This window comes from Bombus vancouverensis, chromosome 1, assembly GCF_051014615.1.
Source record: "Bombus vancouverensis nearcticus chromosome 1, iyBomVanc1_principal, whole genome shotgun sequence".
Taxonomy (NCBI): domain Eukaryota; kingdom Metazoa; phylum Arthropoda; class Insecta; order Hymenoptera; family Apidae; genus Bombus; species Bombus vancouverensis.
Genome location: NC_134911.1, coordinates 10,758,669 through 10,781,843, shown reverse-complemented (window position 1 = coordinate 10,781,843; position 23,175 = coordinate 10,758,669). Strand labels below are relative to the sequence as shown.

The following is a 23,175-nucleotide window of genomic DNA, read 5'->3' as shown; positions in this document are numbered from 1 at the left end:
TGTTAATAGGTAAAACGAGTCATTGCAATTTATAAGTTCTACATTAATTGTATTGATAAAAATATAGAATAAAAAATAACAATATGAAGAATAAAAATCCACAATTGATTCATAATTCTACACGTGAAAACTATTCAAGAAACATTAGATATAATCAAAACATGTTTATATCTCAGAAAAGACAGTCCTTGGATCTATGTTTACATGACTTTTTTTCATTCTCAGGAAGGATAAACGATGTTACTAAAGCTTACTTATTTCAGTGTTACCCTGTATACTGGAAAATCGCGCCGGCCATTGCGCGCTCGTGTTTTGGTTCTAAAAAGATGGCGGACTCTTGTTTTCAAGATCGGTCACATAGAAATACGATAGTTTTCAGATACCCAGCGAAAGTTGACATATTACGTGTACAATAATACCGAGTGGATGAAATTATCGTTGCTACGGATTTACTGGTGGGATCGAAGAAGTTTCATTGAGGTTCGTAAGCGACGTGAAAGCGGTGTCTTTAGCGTGCATATTAGACGAACTCCGAAGCGAAGTGATTTTCAGAAATTTCGGTTGTTTTCTGTGCGAAACAGAGTTCGACGAATTGGAAAACGTTATCGGGATAAAAAGGATAAGATGGTTTGATCCGAATGAACGTTCACGAGGTTTAATAACCCGACGATCGACATAGTAGCGATACTTACTTGGTTAGGTTGATTGTCTAGGTATATAGACATACCTATGATAGCAGAACAAAGTTCCACGTGTTCCTCTCGGTGGTTCACGTTAAAACGTGACGTTGAATTAACCTTGTAAACATCACGTTAAATGTGTTATTCCAATCTATAATGGCGTCAAGTGATTTTGATGTGGAGCTCTTCGAACGAAGGCTTCACACATTGAAAGATTCGCAGGAGTCAATACAAGGTCTTTCTGCTTGGTGTTTGGAGAGGAGACAGCACCATAAGAAGATTGTCGCTACCTGGTTGCAAGTTCTTAAGAAGGGTAAGTTTATATTTTTTGTTCAATATGAAATCATTGCTGTATTTAGTTCTAAGTTTTATTTTTCTTTGTTTATGTTTTAAGATTTAGATTATTTGTGTTATTGGTATTGGGAAATAGAGTGATCTTAAAGGGTTTTATTAAGAATGTAAACTGTAATTGATGAGATATTTAATTTTTTATAGTAAAATATTAAAAATTTATGTATTATGTTATTCTAATATTTGATTCCATTATTGTCATTAGAAATATACATGCTGTTATATAAATTTTTATTTGTAATTATTTAGTTTAATACATTTTGAGGTAGTTCTTGAGTTATATCAATTTTTTTTATTGATTTGTAACTTGTAAGATAACAGTGACATTTTCTTAAATGACAGTAAAAGTTGAGCACCGCCTTACACTTTTTTATCTGGCAAATGATGTTATACAATACTCCAAGAGAAAAAATTTTGAATTTGTGGAATCCTGGGGCACAACTCTGCAACGAGCAACGACCATGGTTAGAGATGAGAAAGTGAAACATCGTATATTAAGGATTTTTAAAATTTGGGATCAGAGACAAGTGTATGATGAAGAATTCCTGGCAGACCTATCCGGATTAATTTCAGCAGCTCCAAAAAAGAAATTAGAACCCCAGCCAACAGTACCTCCAGAAGAATTTCAAGCTGCTTTACTCATTTCTACTATGAGATCATGTGCTACACTGGAACAAGCAACTGATGCTCGATTAAGAGATTTACGTGACAGCAATATAGATATAGAGAATGCAGAAGAATTATGTGCTTCTTTGAAAGATAGGAGAAGGGTTGAAGATGCAGAAAAGGAAGTGGATTTGGCAGTTAGAAATGTTGAAAATTATGTACGTGCATTGGAGGCAGAAATTAGAGAAAGAACTCAAGTACTTGAGCTGTTAGAACAGGCTGATCAATTTTATGAAACTCAAAGAGGTGAAGTGAAAATAGTTACTAATGTAAGTACATTAAAAAAAATCAGTGTACTATCCATAATACTCATTAATGTTTCTTAACATTCTTAAAATTCTTTATCAATAGGCATACAGAAATTTTGGTAGTCGTGTAAAAAATTTGAAGAAAAAATTGGATGAGCTTTTACCAACATTAGTTTCACCAATTCCATCACCAGACATAAATGCTCCATCTCCAAGTCCTGATAGTGATATAGAACTTCCAGGAGAAGAAAATCAATCTCAAAATCAGTTAGGAGTTATAGATGTAGCACCACCATCTATGTATGGTTCATATTCTCATGAATATGATCCAGTACCTGTACCAGCTCCAGAAATGGGCCAAGGCAATGATTCCGGTGATTTTACTAATAATTTTTCATCTTTTATGGGAGGAAATGTGGATTTTGGTAATATGGTAAGACACTAAAGTTAGAAGACCATATTAATTTCAATGAATATTATTGTAAATCATTCGTTTTTTACATTAAAGCGAAACATATTTAATGAAAGATCGTTAACTCCTACTGGAATGTCACAGCAATATAACGAATCATTGGAGGTATATATTTAATCAAAATAAACATTTATTATCTGATAAAACATAATAAAGATATTATGCATATTTTACTAGGCTAAACCAATAGAAGTAATCAACATGAGGCCCTCCAAAAATGAAAGTAATAGTGCAGATTTTAATATCTCTAGCTTTTTAAAGACTGTTCTTCCTTCCTCTGATGGATCTCAAGATCCTGGTGGTATTCCTGGTCTTGGTTTAGATATTCCAGAATCACGAGTAGAATCTCCACAGCGTTCAAATTATAGACACTCACCTATACTAGGGCAGCATTCAGTAACCCCTGTGATCTCAAGAATTATGGGAAATCAAAACACACCTATTGGTGTGAATAATTGTCCTATAACCCACAGTACTCCATTACCTGTTCGAAACTTATCCGGCGAGTCGCATACTCCTTCACCGTATTCCAGTCAAAACAGCCAGAGTAATATTACTGTACCTTTTGATGGCCCAACTAATAATAATACTGTTAATCCTTTACCACCTCCACCATTACCTCCACCAATTTTTCTCGATGATGAAAACTGTTATAATAAGTTACCACCTAAGTTTCCAACATGGACACCTACGAGTGAAACTATGAAGGAACCAGCCAAATGGGAGGAAAAGGGTATGAATTTATTTTGCAATATAACATATAAAAATTTTGATATCAGCTCTATAAGTTTATAACATAGCAGGTTCCGTAATATTTCCAGGAAAAAATAGCATGAATCCAACTTGGCCTGGTGAATGCGATGAAAAAGCAAAAACTTGGATAGATGGTGATATGGATAGATGGGATCCTAGTAACGAAACTACGTGGACTAATGTTGTTAGAGGGAAAAATGAAATCTTATCTGAAACACCAGAGTCACCACCCATGTATGAGAAAGCTGGATTTACAGATCCAGTTGAATACGATGACTCTCAACCACAAGAATCTCTTTTAAGTACTGCTGGAGATGTAGATCATAGGTGAAGAATTTAATAACAATTCAAAAAGAATCACTTCATATATGTGTACTCATCAGGGAATTTTGAGCAAAAACATATTTAATTTATTATTTTTCAGAGTAATACCTATCCCGATAACGGTAGAGAATCAATTACCATATCGTTTGATGAAAGCAGCGGATGTTGATCACCGAAACTTGATTAGTTTAACAGGAAGTCCGGCGAATCATAATGTCAACGACAATTCTATGAATGCGTTAGCTAACAGTAACAACTTGTGGTCCACAGGCGATCAAGATTACCGGTAAGATACTGAAACTCGCTCAATTACTAGAATTTTGTAGGATTGCCATAGCAGTTTTAATTTTCACCGTAACAACTTTAATGCTTTGTAATACGGAATCAGGCAACACATGCAACCAGGCGATATTGTGGAAAGCGTCGACATGGAAATGTCGGACGACGAGACTGACAGTAAGCCAAAGGGAAGGGTTTTAGTTGACGTTCGATCACAAGACAGGGATATGAGAGTCGGTAATCAATCAGCGACTTCACAGCACATGGACATGGACATGCGAATGATTCCGCTTCCCGCGGGTCAAATGCCAGGATCTCACGGACAAATAATGCAAGACGTGCACATGATGCATTCAGGGCCACTTCCGCCCCCACCTCCGCCACCGCAGTTTCATCCAGGCCAACCATCATTTCATCAAGATCAAACAGACTTTCGACACAATCCCGCAGAATTTCATCCAGCTCAATCAAATTTTCATCAAAACAGGCCACCGCCAAATTTCATCCAAAACCAGCAGGATTTTCCACAAGAATTCCATCAAATGCACCAAACTCAGTCAGAATTTTCAAAGCAAGAGTTTGAGTATCGTGAAAATCACGCATTACGACCTAATCAGGAGTTCCTTGGTGAGCCACAAATGCGTGGCAGGTACTCTCAATCAACGGAGCATCAGCATAGAGATATCGGTTTTCATCGGAACGACCGAGGAGGTCGAGGTGGTCGTGGTTTTCCAAGGAACCGACGAGACAGATACTCGGATGATCACAAACAAAGGAACCTTCAAAACAGTCGCAAATCCCGATCGCAAGAGCAACATCAGCGGTCGTCCCCAGAAATCCTACCAAACAGTCGCCCTTTACTGGTACCAGCACCAGACACTGTTGTCATTCTCGACGAAGATGGTATGCCCATAGGACTGTCCAACGAAAACAAAGCGCCAACGAATGAGGAGCATCTTCCAGACACCGAACAAGAAGAAAACTGTCAAGATCGTAGATTACCACACGGCACACCAAACTCACGGAGCCTCGACCAGCAATCTGTATACTCAAGTGGTTCGAATCTTCACGAACACGAGTCTGAACCTCCAATTATGGAGACGGACGAACAACAAGCAATGAACCAAGTGACTGTTGTACCCGTGATAACGGAGCCTAAAGACTCGCAGCACAATCAATATGTTCCTGTCTCAGAATATGAAGAACACATCGAACCAGAAGCTATAATCTCAGAGAAGACCTGTGACAGTAACGAATCTATTGAAAATACGGGTCAAGAAATGAATCTGCCCGAGCAGTCGCAACAGCAACACATACCAGATCAAGTAGACGATCTTGGAAATTCAACGCCAAGCAACGAATTGAAGAGACCGTCGACGAATGGTAGCTTTGACGAGAACGATGTTAGCTGTAGTAAACAGAGGATCGTGTCGAACGGACCGCAGACACCGACAGAGTCTGACGCCGGTTTGAACGGGCCGATACCACAAGTCTCGGCGGAATCACATCAAGGAATGTACGACTTCGACGGTCCCGTTGGGCCGAACTTTCGACCGCGTCTCGGTGGTCCGGTTCCATTTCCTCCTTGGAGGGGTGGTCCACCTCGTGGTAGGGGTTTCAGGGGTGGTCCAAGAGCTCCTTGGATGGACAGGGGACCTCGTGGACCTGTGATCGGTAACTTCATGCCGAGGGGACTGAAACGCGGTGGACAATTTAGGGGTAACGGCTTCAGAGGTCGGGGACGTGGTAACAATTGGTAGAAAGTGCATGAATTCTCTCTATTAAGAAGGATAAAAGAGAAAACAAGAAGGAAAGAAACTTTTGCTGCAGTTTTTACCAAGGGAGGAACATACACTGTTTTTGAAAAATAAGAAAGAACGATCGTTTTTTTTGTATTCTGTACATACGTATTAATTACTGCGTGAAAAAAAGAAACCCACTGTGGAATCGTCACATAGGGAGACCGTTGTGTGCATCTCTGGACATATAGACGGGGGAATGGGGTTAAGAGTTGGTGTGATCCTAGATGAGGTGATTTTCCTTGTCGGAGATTCACACTTCTTTGTGCGATTAATTCGCCTATATACATATATAAATAAAACTACATAGATAATATAGATATAAAGGATGTACACGTACATATAAACGCATTCTCTCTCTATCTCTTTTTCTTGCTCCGTCTCTTCATGCTCATTGAAGAAACTTGATTCGATTCTCAGATACTTGTACACGCGTTTATTACAAAGTACTAGATGTATTATCGAAGCGGGACCATCAATGTTATTTTCATACAACCTTGTCGTTAGCACTTCCAATCAGTGCCGATACAAATATTGATGGAACAAGGGACATTATACAATAATGTGCTTGCGTATCGTCGACGGTTCTCGCTTCGGTAATGGTCGATATTTTACCTCTTAGGATTTCATGTAAGACAAAAGAAACTTCTGTTTTACGTACATATGTGTTATTACAAGTACAAGCAAGGTGAAAAAAGAAAGAATATTTATATGTCAGGTGGGTTGACCTGTGAAAATGATTTTGCTTTAGCGTTGATCCTTTTAGCCTGTAAAGGTGAATGTTACGTGTCGAAACGAGAAAAGCAAAAAAGGAAGAAAAGGAGAGCAGCTCTAGGCCTTTAGAATTCGTTTCACGGATCGCTTCTCTTTATTCACTTGCCTATTAACCAGAAATAAAACGCTAATTGCCTGTTTTTCTCCGCCTGTCCACATTTCTAATCGTTTCATCGAGGCTCGTTTATAAACAGGCATGTCAAATGAATCTTCAAAGTGTATTAATAAAAATGCAATGTTTATGTTCTGGTCCACTTCGTACATTTCCCCCACTTTTTCACGAGTAATATACATAATACATAATAACATGTGTTCATTTCGTTTTTTTTTTGCGAGGAGAGCTCGAATCTGAATGAAAGAAAAAAAACGGAAACGAATGTTATATTGTCAAGACGAAAGCGCGATATGCAATAGATATAAGAACAGGTCGTTATTGAATATATTACAATCCAATATCTTGCAATCATTTTTATTTTGTTCTTGTTTTTCCTATTGCGAAGGAACAAACACCATTGCACGAAAAAAAGAGAAAAGAAAAAAGAAATGTGACGAACGAGTTCCGTTGACGATGGTTCGTTTGCCTGACCAACCCGTTTTCTTTTCATTCCGTTTCTTCTTTTTTCATCCACTGCGTTCAATGTTCTCGAGCGTTTCTCATCTGTGACAAAAAAAGAAGATAGATATGTCGATGGAGTTTTTTTTTTTTTATAAAGAATTGTAGAACCATGTGTGTGTATATATAAATATGTATATATATACGTGCATACATATACGTATTTACATACATATATTGTGATTTTGTAAAAACATCAGTAGTTTCTTTATTAGCTAACTTAAAGTTTCTTTTTATGTATCTTGATTATTCGTTTTACGAATCTCATCGCTCGATCGTGGACGTTTTCGTGTTTATATGTTTATGGATGCAAAAGTGTATGAAATGTGTAAAAATATATAAAATATCCAAAATAAGGTATTTGTTACAATATTTAGCGAGCGGAACAAATTTAGTTACAACGTTTAATGAATGAAAGAATTTTGAATAATTTGCTACTCATCGCAGAACAGAATTTTTGTGAAAAAATGATATTTTGAAACTCGGGTAGCAAGCAAACGAATCATTGTCTTGAATAAAAACGCAAAATACATGTAGATATCGATAGCGAAATGCACAGGAATTAAGTGTAGCAAGATAAATCCTTGGAAAACTAATTGACTGTTTAATAAAACATTGCAATTTACCGAGGACCTTGCCAGCACTCGACAAAACCGTACTCCTGTTTAACGTACATTGTATTTTTTTCGTACCTATTTGTTTAAAGCATTCCGTGATAAAGAAGAAAGAGAAATGTTTTATTTTCTCTAATTATAATGGAAGATAGTAGAGGAACTAAAGCGCGACTTTCCATTGCTTTCCTTTAAAGATTCGTAAGTTCGAACGCGACATTGTGATTTTATGTAGATCCATAGTTCTTTCACTCTCTTCTCCGTTTGATCAATTTTTTCTTTTATTTTCTATTATCCTTATTTTAATCAATTCACATATATCAAACGTTTTTGTTTTATCCTTTTCTTTTAACAGATCCAAGGTACTTACAGACTTATAGATCATTTTATTTCATGTCTCTAGAAGCAATTTTCTTTTCCTTCTATTTTTCACTTTTTATTTTAAAAACTCATGGACGAAGGTATATGAATTATTATTTATAGATTACAAAAATGTATCTTTTTTTATTACGACTCATGTTATTTGACTATCTGAAATTTCTATGGATCTACCTCGATTCGCCTACTATCACAGAAAATCGATTTTTGGTTCCTCCTTAAGTTACCTGTGTTTTACAATTCATGTGGCCTAACATCTAAGACATAACTTACTCTTTTTCTGTTCGAACATTTTTACTTATTCTAACATATCGAAATTTTTAAACTTTTAAATGATCTCCAATATACTTTAAAACGCTTTCAACAACTATTTCGTCGATTATGATGTTGTAAATGATATATTAGAAGCAAGTTCATTGATATGTTACGATGAAAATGTCCTGTTTGGTAAATATATACACTTATTAGTCAATGCGTGGATTTATCTAACGTTTTAACAAAATTATTAATTAAGTATGAAAATGTCCATTATTCTTGGTAAATGTATTCCTTCCTTAAATAATACATGTGTATGATTATGATCTATTAGTAAAAACTTAAATTCCATTGAATACATTTACTTACAAAATTGATACAGACACACAAATTGACTAGATGTATAAATTTATTATAAGGAATAGATTTAATTTCTCACATCATGGAAAATCTCCAATATCTCAGTTCGATCGTTACGTTACTGGTTCTATTGTTTCCTTTTACAAGTGTTTTAAAGGGCGAACGCCGGTGAATTTCAAAGAATGTGGCGGGATGTGTATCGATTTGTATATACCAGCGCGTGATAGATACGAATACATAATACTTGTAACACGAGCACGTACAATGGCCTGAACAGAATGTATAAAATACATATTGTACAGTTTTTAGCGTTATATCATTACCTTTTCCTCCGCGCACGAAGCAAAGGCAAGGAGGAAGAGATATGCCCATTAACGGTCCTCTACTATTTCACCACTCTTACCGCTTGCTTTCTCTTTCAATTTTTTTCAACGTCTGTAACCGAGTTACCGAGTGAAAATTAATAAAAAAATATAGATCGCGTGCAAATGTATCTCTGCTTGAAATTTTGAGCCTGGCGAATTGCGTTTCGCCACGAAACTCGCCCTTTGCGGTCTCCATCTATACAATCGATTCCAAAATCAATCAAATCTGACCGTTAAAACTGACATATAATTCTGTAAAGCATTTCTATAATTTTTTAAATATTCCTCCTTTAAAGATAATTAAAATAATCATTCGTTTCGTCAGTAAAGTCTTAAAAAAGAAAAGAAAAAATCGAAATATCGGTCGTTTGTACGGATTGGATTGCAAAGAGTGGAATCTACTCGAAATTTTACAAAGGATCTTATAAAATAGGATTTACTCGAAATCTTATGTATCGACGAATGTGTCCACTGGATAGGCTTGTTATAAATTAGAATAATGCGTATAGATAAATGTATATATATATATATATATATATATATATATATATATATATATATATATATAGACAGTAAGTTTGAAAGGTAATCTTGGCAGCTCGAGCAATGTGTTTCGCGTGTCATCGTTGCTACGTTATTTTCTTACAAAGGAATTCACAAAGTTGAAGATATATCCTAAGCTGAATTCTTTGTTCGCGAGGCTACATGTTGTGGTATCGATTTTGGCTAGCGATGCACGCGATACACCATGTGTGCGTGATTTAAGTATTCTACCAATTCCTAGCGTGAACTTTCATGTTGTTTTACTTAAAATGATTAATACGCGCAAATGTACATGTATATATGTGTATGTATGATGTTTTTGGTAAAGAGAAAAGCGCGAAAGTGATTTATGTAGCGATGTAACACACGATCTGTTGGGAATATTTTTGCGAAGCAAATGTGCAAATATATCCCCGATGATCGCTCATTTTGAAAAAGTGCAATTTGTTTCTAGATAAAACAACCCTTGAATGAAACTCGAACGATAATAGACGATTTATACACCTCGACTTCCTCTTTCGTTTCTTTTTTACATCTAACGATATACATAGAAGTATAATTCTTTATTTAAACATACATAATTCCTTTATCTCCTGATTTTTCACGTTGATTTTATGGCTCGCAATTCTAACGACTTTTGTTCTTATTTTCTTAAACCGAATAAATTGCATGTTAATAGGAAATTGGATAGACTTTAGAGACGTACAAGCGGATACAAGCTAGAAAGCTGTAATGGTAGTTTAGAAGTCGACTCGTTTGTTATTACGTTCTGACAAATTGTTGTATCGGTCAAGTTTCATTTGAGCGATTTTACCGCGATATCGAGAAACAGACGCAACGTTATAAACGTGTGACAGTGATGTTTGAGCAATGTATATGTATATAGAGCAGAACGTAGATTGATCTTGCGTGTGCGTGCAGTGGAAAGTGCAAATCAGTCTGTGGGTAAAAGTGCCTTCACTCGAAGTAACGAATTTCGCTTCATTAAGCGGAAGTTTATTACTGGTGTCTCGATCATTCAGTTTCACTTTCTCTTTAAAATTGCTCTTTCGCCTGTCGATATATATATATATCTTCTTTTTTGTTGATGATTAACTTATTTATTGAATGTTATCTTCTGACCTGAAAATGCTCGATATTGATTACATAATTCTTTTTACTTCTTAGTATTTTGTATATAAGTTCATCGTACTGTTTAAATATAAAAAAGAAACTGAAAGAATCACCGACAGGCGGATAAACCGCGAAGAAACGAGCAAAAAAACCGGCTCTTTGTAGTTTTTCCACATAGTATTTCGAAACTTCTGATACGTTAAACGTAGTGGCAATCGATCTGAGGTTCTATTAATAAATCAGACCGATTATCCCGGACGATAATCTCGCAAAGTAGGCTATTGTTTAATTATTTAATAATAGATCGTGAATGAGTTTTATATTCTAACGTAAAACCGCATTCTGCATACCGTGTATGCTGACAATATTTTTTGTACCTTGTCCAAATAAAAATGGGGTCTATTGTTTATCGTGATCGCCGTTTGTAAAATCGTGATTTCCTGTGATCTCGTAAGAACTTTCAGTTCCAAACTCCAGCGGGAATATTTTCTTCGTTGCATTCTTTAAAAGAGACGAACAAGAAAAGCAAAGCTGTAAAGCGATATAAATATAATGTATGTATTATATATTATATTTGTATGTATGTACATAATACAGTATTATATTTAAGACAAGTATATAGATACTTAAAGAATATCGAAGTTCGATGAGATATATACATATATATATATTTGTATTGCACAATCATTTTATCGTTGTTGCCTTTATATTAAGGTACAATATATTGAAGGAAACTGAAAAAAAAAAGGAGAAACGAAAGTTCTTTTGCAGCACGAGTTCGATTGTTATACGATACATGTTACGTTTCTTTATTAGGAAACGATATATCATAATATTGTGATGTGTAAAACCCTGCAATCCTAAGGGCTTCATAGAAATACCTTTGACTCTTTGGCTGACGCTTCTTAAACAGCGCTTCCGGTCGTCGCATCTCTGTTATGTAATTGACGGGATTAAATGCAAAGGAAATGCAAGTTATACCTTACCAAACAGTTCAGCGCTCAAACGACTAAAGCTAGAAGCATACGTTCCATTTTGGAAATTTTCTACTGTTACCTAACGTACAGTGGCTCACGAAAGTATTTTAACACTTACTATACACTATACATAACTTCTATGTTAGCTATACGTATCGTAGATGTGTTGCAGAAGACATTTTAAAATTTCATTAGTGATATAACGAGACACGAGTGCTATGATTACATTGGACAAATTGGAAGTCAATTTGAAAATGTATATATAAATTACGAGATATTTATTGTAAACATACATTTGATAAAAAATATATGTACATTATGAACAGGCATCTTAAGTATAATAACTGGCAAAAAACAATCTTACTAAACGAATTTAAGACTTAATATAATGGACAATTGACTAATAATTCTCTCATCTATACATAAATGTGAAATATATACTTGCACTAAATCTCTCGTAGTTTTTATACACATTTTCAGGTTTGTTTCAAATTTTATACATACATATAATCATGGTAGTTGTGTTTCAATAACATATACAATTACACAATATATTAATAAAAATATATAGGAATTTACTTTTGTGATCAACTGTATGTACATATATATATTCTATACTTCATGGTATACTTGCAACAAACTTCTCTTCAAAGTTTCATACTTCCTTGCACCTTTGCATTTAATGTCATCAAACTTTTGTATCAAATGTAATTCTGTTGTTTCTATGAAATTTTTTAATAGACACACTGAAAAGTTATATAACTAGTTTATATAATGGTAAAATTAGAGAAAGAAGTATTCTTTTGTTCAATTATTGCGTGAAAAATATTACACCCTTCTTTGTCACGCCCTCTTTAGGAAAAATTTCGTAATCGAACCATTCAAATTCTCAGGGATCTCGGCACATGGAATATAGGTTATTCATGGTATTGAGCGATAATGGTAGCGAACCATAATGAAGTTATGCTATATAACAACATTGTACAGTGCATAAAGATATATTGGCAATGTGTGTTGCGATAATCAGACGATATTATGTCATAATTGGCTTACATTCACACTACTTGTTCATATGGCAGATTGCCAAACATAGTTGCCAACCACAGTTGTCCGAAACGTTGTTGCGAATATCACCTGCTGCTCAATAACAATTTTATTTTTGAAACTTAAGGATAGAAAAACATTTATGACGGAAAATTATGATCAAGTTAACGGTAAATTCAATCAAATTTTCTTAGGATAAAAAAGATAGATTTCTAGTATGTAACGTTACATCGTGAATGTCGCAGAGTGCGCTGACTTACAACGGTTTTATCATTGTCGGTAAATCAGATTCATATCATTAGACTGTGGATATTTATGCAATTTGATATTTTTATAAACATGGTTAAAGAAGTCGTATCTAAATAGAAATTTGTTTCATCTATTAAGTATCATAATAAGTGCTTTAAATATCTCTTATATATCTTTACATATTATATTCTATAGATTTTTCGAATCTTAAATTTGCAAATCGCAGTCTATACGTTATGTATTGACTTTTGTTTGAAAAAAGTACTACAACTGATTACTAAAAGTTTTAGATCTGATTTTTAAATGTTTTTTGAATGTCAAAAGCAGGATTCGAATATTTGAAGGACCAACTGATTTATTATTAAGAATAACATTTGAATTTCGTAAATGACTGTGATATATTACTTTCGATGAGTATCAAGCTTAAATAAAGGAAATATCTATCTTATTCACAGCATGATATATTTACAGAATTATGGCCTTTTAACCTAGGTGTGCCACAGTGAATACATAACTCATATCCTTTTAGAGAAAAGACAAATGAAGCAAATGAGATAATCACACGCACGTACATATATAGTGTTTATTATATATATCCTGTTGATAGACAGAATAACTTGTAATTTGTGATTTTTAACCTGAAACTTCCCGAATTAGCATTTCTAGTGGCCAATAGAATAACAATTTAAAATAGCATTTGTGGTAATTTATAATAAATAATAATTCTTTTTGAAATTAATGTTTTAGATAAAACGTTACGTAAAATGTTAAGAATTGAAATATTGTTTCAATTTGCCGCGTACTTTCTGGCTAAATATTTGAAAAGGATGATCATGGCAGAGTAAGGAGAGTAAGACAGTTTTGAACGGACAATAAACATCAAGGGAGAGCTACTCTGTAATGGTATGCAAAATCAAACAGAATTTCTTTAATAAATATTTGATTTTGAAATAAAATAATTTTCTGAAATAATTTTCTTAAATAATGTATAAGTAAAAAGGAAGAACATATAAAAATAAAAGGTTAACGAACATGATACTTTTATTTTATTCTAAACGGAAATTTACAAAAATGATAATAAATTTTCTATATTTCATACAGAAAAAAATGTTAACTTTTTTCAATCTCATTCTTTGTTGATGTGCTTTTTTTTAGAGATTAGAGAAATTGGAATATTAAAAAAGAACAGGAGTTGCGTGCAAACGTTGAACAGGTGTGGTACATTTTACTAATCATCTTAATGTACCTTCCTTAATTAATAAAAGCTTGATGCGGAATTCAGTTTCGCATCACGCATTATAAGATTTTCATTACTGAAATAGAATCTGCTTTCTTCAGCGAAGTCGAGAGTTCTACAACAATCTACCTCTTTCAAGTTCACCAAAGAATCATATGCACTTCATAAGAACGTATTTCGTTGGATTGAGGCAAGTCGATAAAGCGTTCTAAGTTTAATCATTTCGTGATCAATGCATTAATTAACCTAATCCTTTTTTCAGTCAATACAAAATTCAGAACACTATAGAGTATACAAAACTAGAATTAAGAGGTATTGCATATTTATAAAAATATTGTCTACAGTTCCTGCCATATGTTAATAAACTATATAGCACAAAAATATTATAAATTACATATGGCAGAAATTATTGATGAACAATTTTTGAAAATTTCTATCAATTACATTTATTCAAAATGAAACAAAATAATATAATATTCAATAAAGAACAAAATTCTATGTATCTATGAATTGCAGGTATTTAAATGATTGGTGAAAAACTGACCTAATATTCGTATAAAGTGGACAACATTCGAATAGTCGTTGCATACACAATGCTTATCTACGATTGTTCGTTTCCCTGTCTGTTCTTCAATTGTTCATTCCACGCGACCCCACTCGGAAGCGTCAAAATTTCCAAAGACGTTATTGGCCTGGCAGAGACCACGTTGGCGCCGTTTTGTCGTACGTCAACTTCGTCCACGGAAGCGTGCATGTGCATAGTGATGGCATTGATCCTCACCTCCGTACGGCGTCAACAGGCTACAAAAAAAAGTGGCCACTTTGTGAGTATTTAACTACTTGCCGATAGATGATATGTATTTTTAAACGGTTTGGTCATATCCATCAATCTCTATTATAGAGATTACTTGCTATAAATTACATTTATAACATGAAAAGATATTTTTTATATTCATTATGATAAAATAATGAATTATAATATTGCGATTTGATATTGTAAATGACGAATGGATGAAGTGGAATGATAAATTGTTTAATTTAAGTTTAGAGAAATATTTCTCAAGTTTAATAGGATGACAAAATGAATCACAATATTGTGTCTTGAAATTAAAAATGGGAAATGAAAGGACTTTAATGTTACATTTGTTCCAATATTACATACAAATAACATAACTTTTTCTAATAATAATAGCTTTAATACGTGATAAAATAAAGTAAAACATTCATTATTTCCATACTTTCGCGTAACTTAAACTTATTTTCCGTAAGTCCTGAAAAAGAACATTTATAATGTTTAATAATAATACACAAATAAAAGTTGAACTCCTAAGAAAGTGAAAATAGAACCGATATCTGTATCATACCTACTCTAAGTAAATAACTACTTGAAAACTAAGTAGATAACTACTTGTACCATGCTATAGGACGATAAATATTTTCGTTAGACCCATCGCTACCAGTGTATCTCCATCTTTTGCACTGGTGGTTGTTCGGTTGGGTCGATAAAGCCTCTTTCCCTCTCTATTACTCCTACTACTTCTCCTTATCTTCTATCCTTATTACACCGTTCTCCCTTCCAATGACACTGCAAAGAGTAGGGGTAGGAGTATTCGAGCAAAATGGGGAATCGCGAGTTTTGTCAGTGGCCTCTCGGACACGAAAGCGTCGGGTTTACGAAGGGTGGTATGTTTCTTGCGTCTTCTCGTCGGTTCAGCAAAATTTCACGCGGTCGTATAGTTCATTTTTCGTGTTGTATCATTCGATAAGTGCAACATCCATCGCATTGTGGTGCCCCTCAAGGCGATCATAAGGTAATGTGTTCAACGTTTAAATCGCATGCTACGCCTACGCAACGATAGGTGGTGATGTTCTTGTGACAGAAATACACACACATACACATGCCTACATAGACAGTAAGGACACACCTGCATCTGCGAAACGAAATAATTTTTCACTTTTAAGAATGCTCTGCTGGTTAGGTTTGATGAAAGAAAGGTGAATGGTGAGAAAGAGGTTAAGAAATGCGAAGTAAGATTAGAGACAAAGTGCAAGAGCATATAGATGGAAACAGGAAAAATATTGTTATCAAAACGGATTGATGGATATGATAACTGCGGATGTTTATGGAAATTTATGTTTTTATGAACACGACTGACAAAATGGGACTTCACCCTTTTGAAACGAATTTTTTTTAGCAATGAATCTGATAATGTACGAACTATAATGCTCTTAAATCGAGACACATAAATAAAATGTAATCTTTTAAATGAGATATGAAATTCCACCTATAATGGAATGCTAAAAAATTCAAATTTTCAGCAGTCGTTCTAAAAGCCATCTTGGGACATAGTGTACCATTAGCCTCGAAAAGGTTAATTAAGAGAAAAAGGAACTTAGGAACCTAAGTAAGAATTTCATTCTTCAAATATTACATTTTGTACGTTTTTAAATATTGTCTACATTTTGTATATGACTGCATATTTAAGTTTTCTATAGGTGTATAAACATCCGCAGTGTAATAACGCTACACAAAGTATTAAGTAAGAAAAAAAGTAGTAGAATCGCGATATCGAAAATTGGACGAGGACGTAACGAGATTTCGTGTGAATTTTAGCAGAAAAGTTTGACGATCGATTGGGAAACTCGAGGGGAAATTCGGTTAAGACTTAAGGTACCTAGTATTGTTCAGAGAATCTTATTAATGCTGTGTTTATTTGACAAAACGAAGAACGGGATGTATCTTTACGGAAGCTAAGTCAATAAGGAAAAAGATTGCGGAACCGGATGCATTACGGAATATGTATAACCACGCGATAGGTAGCGTATTAAGAACCATGCAGCATAAGATTATTTTATCTGCGCAGCATAAGATTATTTAATCTGTGATTATTTAATTCGTTCTTTGTCGCATTATTAACAAATCATCGAGTTATGAACGAAGATTTCAGTTTTTCTTAATTCACTTCTCTTTTTCTAATTTGTTCTATATAACCTCAAAATAAAATTCGAATCATTTATGTAATTTATAATTGAAATAAATTTCTAATTTGTTCCTTGTGAATTGGTTATAAATATACGATAAAAGATTGTACCGTAATTTGGTCAATTGAAAACGTTGAGAAACTGCGTCGAAATGTTTCTTCGAATCGACGAAACGTTTTCCTTTTTTAACCACACAGTCTTCTGATGGTGAGAAGCGCTTTGATTAAAATTTTAATTTGCTCTCCTTAATAGATTCTGCAAAGCCCAGCAAGTTGAACAGTCTGTCGAGAATATTAAGGCATAGCGTTGGAAAGATTCCGAAACATTGCGTCGGACAGGGAATTTAATACGGTAAATGGCGAGATAAGTTTGCCGCACGAAACTTTCAAATATCTTGTCTTCTTTTTTAAATCTAAAGAAACCACTGTCGCGCAAAGGAATGCGAACTATGTTATCGCGTGTCTGATCTATTTGAAGCAACAAATAGAATTTTAAGTTTGGAAAGGACGTTGTGCGCTTTTTTGATACAAATGTGATCTGATACAAGCGGAGAAAAATGTTTGAATTCAATGTTGCATGACAAGATACTTCAAAAATGAATTTTTTTCTAAATAATATATTTATTGCAAAAATTTTAATATTCTGCTTGTATTACTTTGAAATTTTCGAATTTCGATTTTATGAAATTCATAGTAAAAAAATATCATCCTTTTATTGTTATTATTTCTATAATTCTTTATTCATTAACAATGAATTATTATTGGCGAACAAATTTTTATTTGAATAAAGGTTGTCATAAAATTGGGATATTCTAAACCAAGCATCCAAAGTAGTAGATTATTAGTAGTTTCTTTCTTATTCATATTCATATATATTTTTTTAGATTCATTATAGTATCTTATATATCTTTATTTCCGCTTGCCTTTCGGCTTTGCGGTGGCCTCCGGTTTACATCGAATAAAAATACACTGGATTCTCTATAATAAGTTTGCTACCGATAAATATTATGGGTCACAGATGATCCACGTGGAGCCCAACGTTTCAACATATATTTCCTACTCCACGTGAGCCTAACTCAAAACCATTTTAACCCTTCTAAACGATACAAAGGCACATACTTATTTATAAAACAAGTATATTCTGCTATAATGAATGAAGACCATTTTCTTTGCATTTTCTACATACTACACACATTAATGGCTGTCTTGATTGGGGTTAGGTTGACAGAAGGAGTGGATAAGGTGTTGTCTGCGAGTAGCCTAATCGCGAGATAAGCGTAAGCAACAATGCAGCATTCCTTTAAGCGGCACGACCATATATCGATCTGCAGGTTTTAATATACTCGCTAATATAAGGGGAACATTTTATATCCCTTCATAACCTACAATGTTCTACAATGTACTTCTTTCTCAGTATTCTTTCTCCGTATTCACTTCACATATATGATCGTTTCTATATGAGTTAATATATTGAAATTTTTAAATAGAAAAATTTCATTTAGAAACATTTTGTAGCTGTATCAGAGTCCTTTCGCACAATAATTTATCAAGTAATAATATCAGTGAATCGGTAAGTCATTTATAGGTTATTGTAGCTTATGGACTTGTGTTTTATGAATTCACATTGTTACAATCTTGTAGTTTTGCAGTTTTACAAATTATAGGTTATAGATTGTAAGTTCCTATTTTAGAATTTTGCAAGTTACAAATTGTAAGTTGTAGATTTCTTGCAATTTTACAGTGATAAGTTAAAAATTTCACTAATTATGTTAGATATGTCAATTGTGCAAGTAAACTCATATATTAAAGTTAAAGCGAAAAGGTTAATGATAATAATTAAGTCAGTCTGAAAAGTTTTGTTTCTTTGGCGTTATTTTAATTGAAAGCGATCAATTTCCGTTAAACTTAGTAGTTCGTAATTCAATAACCACGCGATTCATCTTATCTTTGCATCGCGTCAGTGCGGAAATTTTTCTCCAGAATATGTTAATTAAATTTCACCATCATCCTTGCATGTGGCGTTGCCTCGGCGTCGAATGATATTTTTGTCAACCGTACATTTACTGATGACAGAAACAGAAACGATACATTATTTTTGGATGAACGTCGATTTTTATCTTGTAGCTTTATATCGGGATTGCGGATTTAATAATTTCTGTTAAGATAATGCGATGAAATAGTTTTATTCGTAAAAGCTAGATATTGTATTTTGTGAAATTAGTTCAATTAGAATTAAATTGTATAGAGGTAACAGAATTGCAATAAATTGAAAGGAAGGATAATTAAAAAGCCTTGAATAGTTTAACAAAGTAATGGAAAATTCTTGGAAAACTGTTTGAAAGGAAATATTGAAAAGGTTAAAAATTCATATATTATAAAGAACATCGCCTTTAGGAATTAAAAATCACTTTACACAACAACAACAGCATCCACAACAAAAGAGGAAAGTATACAAATTAAAAAGCAAAGATTATAAATCTTAGTCACTATTTCTTCTAAGAATAAAAATCAACCATGGAAGAATCAAGAAATCAAAAGCCACTTTTCACTGCATAGATCAGTATAAAATTTCGTCGCAATAATGGACAAATCAAGAAGAAGGAAGACAACGAAGATAAAGAAGAAAATCTGGAAGAATCGGTTAGTTGATTATCTGCAGAAAAGATTTCCGTAAAGGCTTTAACAATCGTTAACAGAGTTAATTGAAGTACATAATCCTTTAGCCGTTCTCAGGCTGGCAACGTAGAAAAATTAACCGAGTTGAAAATGAATTCGAGCAGATGGTCGATGACGAGCATTTTATAAGCGTCTGACCCGAGCCTGCCAGTTATTTACCAAGTGGTATTTGTACTTACATATTTCTTTGCTCTGTTTCGTGAAATTCTGCAACGTCGCCCTCTTTCATCTCGACAGAACACAGGATCACGGTCGTTCAAGTGGCCCCTTTTACTTCCTCAAGCTCGATCAGACGTTGCAATTAATTAAACCGTTGTTTTCTGCTCTCTGAGCAATATCTTTGTACGTTGCAAGTATTTGCTCTGGGAAAAATCAATTGTGTGCCAGGTCATGGAGTTTGAAGGGATTATTTTGTTAAGGAAGTATCATGTTCTTGGTTGGTCGTTTATCTTACTTATGTGACGAGAAACTGTGACAAGGAAGATTCTTTGATCATTTTGTTGCAAGCTCTAGGTGTTTCTTGAATAGTTTAGATTAGAGTTTTTTTAGTGAAGTGAGTTTTAAGTTAGGGGATAAGAAAAGTGAGGTTATATGCAGTATGAAGGCAGGGTAAAAGTATGTCATCTAGGTTACGTATTCAAAAAATGTTAGGTTTATTCAGAATCGGCGGCGAAGTATTCGATTTTCTTTGTTAGTTTTACAATAGTCCTTAAAAGGCGTTTCCGGGCTTCTCTCGATCGCAGTCATCATGGAGATTTTAGTCGGTTGCGGCCCCAGAAGCGGCCTGGTGTCCGTGCGGGATTAAAGTATAAACTCGAATTTTAAATTCAAATTTAACGATTCTAATTCAATCAATTCAAATTTAAACACTCAAATATTAATTCAAACTAAGAAATTCCAATTTAAGCATCCAAATTTTAAATATCAATAAAAATTCAAATCCGAAATTGAATGATCAAGTACCTCCAAATTCAATTTTAATACTCATCATTTGATTCTATCTTTTTTATAGATATTCAATCAGGTGAGGATTTTAAAATAAATGAAGCATAGCATTATGAATATCAATAGTGACACATCAGTTATGATTCGAAGGCCATTTAAAGTGCCCTCCCACGAAGTCCTTAATTGATCAAAAGGAAGTCAACTAAAACGACTTTTATTAACTTGGTGAACCAATTAAAAGTAATAGTAAATAAAGGACAAACGCAACATGCATTCAGGAATTCAAGCGAGACTGGCACATATGTACGTTCTCAGATTTCCGTAGCGCCGCGTAGCCGTTATTTGTTTATCAGTTCGTATTTCCTCGGCAACTTCCGTCTTCCTTCGTACTCTACGCTGAGATCTAGAATTTATTTCACAGTTTCTGCAATTCAACCATTCTCGTTTACGTATAAAGTTTCTGGCGTTTTAAAGTTTATTATCGTTCTGGCGAAGATAAAGTCACGGCCTGATTAACTGAATTTATTAATTTCTTATAAAAATCGTTTGTATTCATCGCAGTGTATTTTATAAAACTTATCACGATTTTTTTTTGTTATATAGTATATGAATACTTGTCTTGGATATTGAAATACTTTCTTTATTTGTATGTTTTTTAGAAGAGTATCTTTGCCACACAAAAATTGGAAATTGGAATAATTATTTTTTGAGAAAGGAACTTTACTATCCAAGATATGGAACTTGGAATAATTGCTTTTATTATGAAATTTTTTGAGAAGATACTTTGCTATCCTAAATTTGGAATTTGAAACGATTATTGTTGTTAAGAAAAATTGTTCGTTACAAATTTTGAAAATTATAAGATCATAATATAAGATTATAATGTACAAGTAAAACTGTGCTTTTAACAGCTATCATAATTTTTTTATTACCTTATTCTATACTATTACATACTTTATTCTTCTCTCTCCAAATTTCTCTACGAATATTTTTGTTCTGTTTAACTTGGCGAGTGGAATGGCGATGCAACGTGTTTATCTTCCACTTATAGCACAAGCTTTTATCAAGCGAATTTGAGAAATCGCATCGTGATTCATACGCAAAATCTTGATGTCCCATTTGGTCATACATACCTTTTCAAAAATCCCCTGTAAACTGTTTTCTTAAAATAATAATAAATATCTTCGTACAATGTTTATTTAACCCTTGATTAACATAAGAATGTTCTGAGATAATCTTTTTAAACGTCAATTTCCTATACCTTAAAAGAAATGTATTAATTGCTATTACTTCATACATAAAAAATCTAATATACCAAAAATAACGAAATGAAAGTTATTTTATTAGAAAGCTTGTTTTCTATACTTTAAATTCATATATATACAAATATTTCATAACTATTACTAAATTGTTTACAAAAATAATGCTAAAGCGAAATCATATTATATTGTATGCTATTTATAGTACGAGTGTAATCACGCGTTTGTGTAATGCTAATTCATATCTTTGAGTGTGCAGAGGATAAATAGACGAAGTACTTATTTTTACCACTTTTTCTTTTGTTCCATGTACTTGTGAATATGTGTATTGTCCATTTATAGCAATGACGAAATAATTACTGTATACAATTTGTTGTGGGTATCAAGCTTTTTCTTCTCTATTATAGGTACTATTATTAGAAGTACTTACCCTTAACAGTTCTGTCTTCAATATAACAATCACTTTATCAAACTATTATTATTATCATTAAAAGTTAATAACCTTGAATCCAAAAGTCCTTATAGCCTTATTCCCGAAATGCTTTAATCTACATATTTAAAATGTTCGAAGCATTGAGAAGTATCACTTTAGGATTTCATTTGAACATAACCTTATTAATGAATGGACTGTTAAGGTTAATCGTGATCGTAAATTATTATACATGTTATGAATAAAAATTATTTATTGCGCATATAGTATATTCTAGATTCTGAAGTGAAGATCATTATAATATTTATGGAATTAATTCAAGTCTGCCTACGACTTAACCTTATAGAATTTTTTCGTTTCAACTTCTCCCACGTAGGAAACGTGCTACCAATAGTTATGTCTTCTACAAAGATGGTACTGGTGTTTTTATTTGTGGTGTGAGTATGATGCTTATCTGTACTATAATGTAATCAATGACTATGTGATATAAAATGTCTCACCAGTAAACGCGTTAAACTTAACCTATTTTTTTGCTAGTACATATAGGGTTTCACAGACACGCGTGGATAATGTTCAAGCAAAACATTTAAATAATGAGTAAACTAGAATATTAGCACTAGTGTTATCTCAGAAGCAAAATATTGTACATTTAGCCTTAGTAATAATCCAAAGTTAAACAAAAAGAGATTAATTGTTATTATATTTTTTGATATTATCGAACAATTCAGTGCTAAGGAGAGAAAGAGATTTCACTTATAAATTCATGTATAATATGGTGTTTATTAGTTTGTCA

At 33.4% G+C, this 23,175-nt stretch overlaps 2 protein-coding genes and 1 long non-coding RNA gene across 7 annotated transcripts in view; 2 read left to right on the top strand and 1 right to left on the bottom strand.

Annotated features, from left to right (window-relative positions):
• The first annotated feature begins 263 nt into the window (after nt 1–263).
• LOC117153270 (uncharacterized) lies at nt 264–8,870 on the top strand. 2 transcript variants are annotated; one of them, XM_033327163.2, is made up of 8 exons: nt 264–993; nt 1,374–1,966; nt 2,049–2,378; nt 2,454–2,522; nt 2,595–3,150; nt 3,239–3,497; nt 3,595–3,780; nt 3,883–8,870. In XM_033327163.2, the coding sequence occupies exons 1-8, from the start codon at nt 837–839 to the stop codon at nt 5,531–5,533; spliced, it is 3,801 nt and encodes a 1,266-aa protein (XP_033183054.1). In that variant the 5' UTR covers nt 264–836; the 3' UTR covers nt 5,534–8,870. The 2 variants fall into 2 exon arrangements, with proteins under 2 accessions (XP_033183054.1, XP_033183053.1); XM_033327162.2 differs by having other exon boundaries at nt 3,221–3,497.
• On the bottom strand, nt 6,752–11,809 carry LOC117153272 (uncharacterized). 3 transcript variants are annotated; one of them, XR_013058446.1, is made up of 3 exons: nt 11,211–11,809; nt 10,962–11,115; nt 6,752–7,004 (listed from the first exon to the last, which is right to left on the bottom strand). It is a non-coding gene; the product is annotated as an uncharacterized LOC117153272 (long non-coding RNA). The 3 variants fall into 3 exon arrangements; XR_004463573.2 differs by having other exon boundaries at nt 10,962–11,318; nt 11,466–11,809; XR_013058445.1 differs by having other exon boundaries at nt 10,962–11,809.
• Nucleotides 11,810–15,724: 3,915 nt separating this feature from the next.
• Mctp (multiple C2 domain and transmembrane region protein) overlaps nt 15,725–23,175 on the top strand; it is a 41,094-nt gene continuing 33,643 nt past the window's right edge. Inside the window, exon 1 of one of the 2 annotated variants that reach the window (XM_033328036.2) lies at nt 15,725–15,902. The gene's annotated coding sequence lies outside the window, so the exon portion shown is untranslated. The remainder of the gene's footprint in view (nt 15,903–23,175) is intronic. The other variant, XM_033328038.2, reaches the window with a different exon arrangement.

Bases quoted from the DNA above. Each gene is read 5' to 3' on its own strand.
- LOC117153270 (XM_033327162.2), top strand. From the start codon at position 837: ATGGCGTCAAGTGATTTTGATGTGGAGCTCTTCGAACGAAGGCTTCAC. The intron at 1,967-2,048 runs GTAAGTACATTA...CTTTATCAATAG, and splicing joins AAGTGAAAATAGTTACTAAT to GCATACAGAAATTTTGGTAG. The intron at 2,523-2,594 runs GTATATATTTAA...ATATTTTACTAG, and splicing joins AATATAACGAATCATTGGAG to GCTAAACCAATAGAAGTAAT.